The sequence below is a fragment of the Tupaia chinensis genome, unplaced genomic scaffold, assembly GCF_000334495.1.
Source record: "Tupaia chinensis unplaced genomic scaffold, TupChi_1.0 Scaffold000377_2, whole genome shotgun sequence".
NCBI lineage: Eukaryota > Metazoa > Chordata > Mammalia > Scandentia > Tupaiidae > Tupaia > Tupaia belangeri.
Genome location: NW_006159876.1, coordinates 2,117,465 through 2,121,370, shown reverse-complemented (window position 1 = coordinate 2,121,370; position 3,906 = coordinate 2,117,465). Strand labels below are relative to the sequence as shown.

General features: G+C 58.8%; 1 protein-coding gene across 1 annotated transcript in view; it reads left to right on the top strand.

The window, feature by feature from the left end:
* The first annotated feature begins 6 nt into the window (after nt 1–6).
* Nucleotides 7–3,906, top strand: part of SMAD3 (SMAD family member 3) — a 130,736-nt gene continuing 126,836 nt past the window's right edge. The window contains exon 1 of the mRNA XM_006153483.3: nt 7–326. Within this exon, the coding sequence (XP_006153545.1) occupies nt 121–326 (206 nt within the window). The 5' untranslated portion in view covers nt 7–120. The remainder of the gene's footprint in view (nt 327–3,906) is intronic.

Sequence of the window (3,906 nt, the reverse complement as noted above, 5' to 3'; positions counted from 1 at the left end):
GCCGAGAGTTGAGGCGAAGTTTGGGCGGCCGCGGCCGGCCCGGGCCGAACTCCTCTCTGGTCTCGCCTCGCCCAGCCGCGCCGGGGGCGCCCCCTCGCCGCCCGCGCGCCCACCCCAGCCATGTCGTCCATCCTGCCCTTCACCCCCCCGATCGTGAAGCGCCTGCTGGGCTGGAAGAAGGGCGAGCAGAACGGGCAGGAGGAGAAGTGGTGCGAGAAGGCGGTCAAGAGCTTGGTCAAGAAGCTCAAGAAGACGGGGCAGCTGGACGAGCTGGAGAAGGCCATCACCACGCAGAACGTCAACACCAAGTGCATCACCATCCCCAGGTGGGGGCCGCCGGGGTCGGGGGGCGCCGGCCCAGCCCCCTAGCGCGGCGGCGGGGCGGCGGTGGCGCGGGGGGGGGGGCGGGCCGGCGATGGCGCGGGAGGGAGTGTGCGTTTGCGTCTCTCTGCCCGTCTCTGTCTCTCTCTCTCTCTTACGGGGGCAGCGAGAGCGTGGGCGGGAAGGGGGCGGAGGGGACCCCAAACAAAACCTTCTCTGGATTTGCAAAGACTTGAAGCCTGCGGCTCCCACGCGGCACTCTCGCTTCCAGACCTCGCGTTCGCTTTTCACCTTCGGGAAAGGAGGGTGCTGCTGAAATGGGCCCCCTCCACCCTAGGGAGCCGCGGGCTGGAAGTCGCAGCCGGCTTTGTTCGGCTCCGCGGGGCGGGGCCCATCTTTTTTTGCCTCCGCCCGCGGCCCGCTGGTGGAGGTGGCGGTGTCTCTGCCTTTCTTTGCCTCCGTGCGGTCCCCCACTTGTTCCCTCCTCTTCAGGAATGCAGTCCGTGCAGCTGGGGCCGTGGGTGCGGAGCCGGAGCCTCGTGATTGACAGATTCCTTCTCCGTGCTTTCTCTGCCTTCAGGATTAGCATTTTTAGCGAGTATTTTTAGATTCGGCTGTGCCAGTCTCCCGCTCCCTGTGCAGGCACGCACTGTGGTTGCGGTGCAGTGCTCCGACTTCCACGCGGGAGAGACAAGTGGCAAAAAACGAGGTCTTCTTTCCCGCCTTGACCCCCCACTCCCCACTGTCTGTGCCTTATTTTAGTCTAAGAAATTTCGGGTGGAGGCAGACCAGACGGGGCTAGAACCGGACAGATAACACAACATACCCCAGAGCGGGCCTCTCAGGGTCCCTTGCATTCCGGTAGGCATTCCTTCCCCAAGCGCTTTGCCATCTGTCTGGACCGCCTTTATACTTAGCATCGCTAGCTCCTCGTGGGGAGCTCGCAGATGGCTGATGGAAGGGGTCAGTGACTTCTCTCCACTCCCCAGGGCCTGCCTTAGCTTTGTTGTGCCTGGCTGGGAACTGGCCTGCGGGGGCACCCGGGCCTCCGTGTCTACCTCCCAGCTCTCTTTGAAGTTTGATTCTGAAGCCAGTGTCCATGCGCACATGTGTGTGAGTGTGTGTGTGTGTGTGTGTGTGTGTGTGTGTGTGTGTGTGTGTGTGTGTGACTGTATGTTTCTATGTGTGTGTGTGAAGTTGTTCTAGGGGGCTGGTCTTGCAGGCTGCAGAGGAATGAGTAGAAGGCCCTCAGGGCCTGAGCCTGAAGAGATCATCCACCTTTACCCCTGGGCCGGGGTGCACTCCATCCTTGGCACCTGCTCGGGCAGCTGTGCAAGGCCACCAGCCATGTCAAGCAGGCACAAAGCCACATCTGTCCACAGAAACCCAGTGCTGGCCTTCCTCCCCTGGAAATAAATGCCACATATGGTGGGAGGGCTGGCTTAAAAACTCATTTTTTTTAGCACTGGGTGGAGCCAGTCAGTAAAGGGGAGGGAAGGTGGTGTACTGTCTGGGAGTGTGCTTTGAGCCTGTGATCCGGGTCCAGGATTGACTTCAGAGGAGGTGGTGTGATGTGACGGGCAGAGACCTGGGGCTTGTTTCCCGGCTCTGGTTCTTCATTCCTCTCTGAGCCTGTGGCGGGGATGTGGAAGGGAGGGTGGTTACTGTTACAACTTCTTCATCTGCAGAGAGGTCTGCTAAACCTGTTTTCTCCTTATCTGCGGGGTATGTTGAGGACAAGTGCTTTCTGCATTGAAACAGGGAAAAAAATGACATGCGTTATAGAACAAACAGCTGTGGACAGGGCTTCATCGTTTACCGAGCACTTTCACATGGTTTTATGAGGTTCTCAAAGAAAGGAAGACGGAAAGCAAGCAACCCACCAGCCCCTGGAAAATAGATAAGGCGTTAAGCTGAAGATGATCTCATGTGTGAGGTTGAGGTTGAGAACGCTCCTCCGGAGCGAGGTGAAAGGCTGCACTGCAGACAGGGATGCCGCCCGAAGGTGCTCTTCCTGCCCTCGGGCCGCGTTGTGCTCCAGAGAACTTTGCTGAACGCTAGTGCCCTGTTAGCTGGGGTGGACGGTATAGATCTTGGTTGGTAAGGTTGCCCCTGTTTAATCTCTGGGCTAGTGACCGCTTGGAGGAGAGGCCTTGCCTTCCCTGGCCTGGCCGGAGTTTGCCCAGTGTGGGGGCCTTGGCCTGCCCTTTCCCGTCTATACTCCCTGCCCTGCCGTGAGGCATGCGAATGCTTCGGATGTTTCTGAGAGTGCAAGCTAACCTGCCCTCTGGCCTTCTTAGGACTCTTTCAGGACTGAAGCACCTTCTGCCGGCCTGGAGAGAACATTTTTTTCCCCCCTCGTCTTTTCTCAGTGGGGAAAGCCGCTGCTTGGGTGGATCCAGACAAAATGGATTTCCATCCCCGGGTTCTGTGCCCACGCCACTGGGTCACCTTGTCTCCCTTGGCAACAGCTGCTGCTGTTTTGGTCGTGGGCAGAAAAGTAAAGGGCAGGTCTCGAGGAGGTAGGTGGCCTCCTGCTAGTGACATGGATGTGTCACTCAGCTCCACGGAGTGCAGCGCTGCTCCTGAGTGTCTGCCTCTTTGCACAGACTCTTAGAGCGAGGGCTCTGGGAAGTAGGAAAAGGAAAATGTTTGGTTTGGTCATCTGCCACGTGTGGGTGGGCCATGAGTGTTCAAAGCCACCTCGTGAGGTCTGACCTCCGGGGCTTCGGGAGCGGATCGTGGCCAGGGCGTTTGGAGGACGTGCAGTGTGAGCAGACTGTCCCGTCTGGCAGCTGGAGCTGTACACCAGGGGCTTGCAGGCGGCGGCCTTACTGCCGTCCCACCAGCTCTAACCGCTTCAGAGCCGGGGTGCTGCAGGCTCACGCCCCCAAGGACATTAAACAGAGCCATGCCCAGGGAGTGGGCGGAGCACATTAGACCCACCGATGGGGTCTGTCAGGGCGCTCGAAGGTCTGGCAGGCTGGCAGGGACTTGGACACATCTCATACCCGCATCTCACTCTTCACCTGCTAGAGCCCGAGTCCCACTGCGGGGGTCCCCTTCCCCGGAAGGTAAGACTGGAGAAAACCTGGCCTGGGAAGAGTCGGCATGGAGACGTAGGCCCGAGCACACCACATGTGCGTTCCTGATAGGCGCTTGTGACTTTTCTTTTCACCAGCGGGGTCTGTGCCTGGCCCCGTGGTTGGGAGCGGGACAGACCACACTTTGTTGGAAGGGGGTTTGGGCCTTCTTGTGTCAGAGCACCAAGGCCAGAGGAAAATGGGAGAGCTGAACCAAAGCTCAGGTCTGAGGTGCAGCTCCTCTGGGGTAGCCGCCTCCTCTCATCTTCCTGGACTGTGGAACTTTGCCAGGCTACTCTTACCTTGGGAAGAAAGGGAAACATTTATTATTATTATTATTATTTTTAAGTTTTTGCTGTAGGACATGTGCGCTCACGAAAGAGAGAGAGAGAATGTGAAATCACCCCCCCACACCCCCCACACCCCCCCGTGGGGGCGGCCATGCCACAATTCTTTCTCTTCCAGTCTCCTCTTGGGATTTTGGGCACTCACGCACATGCAC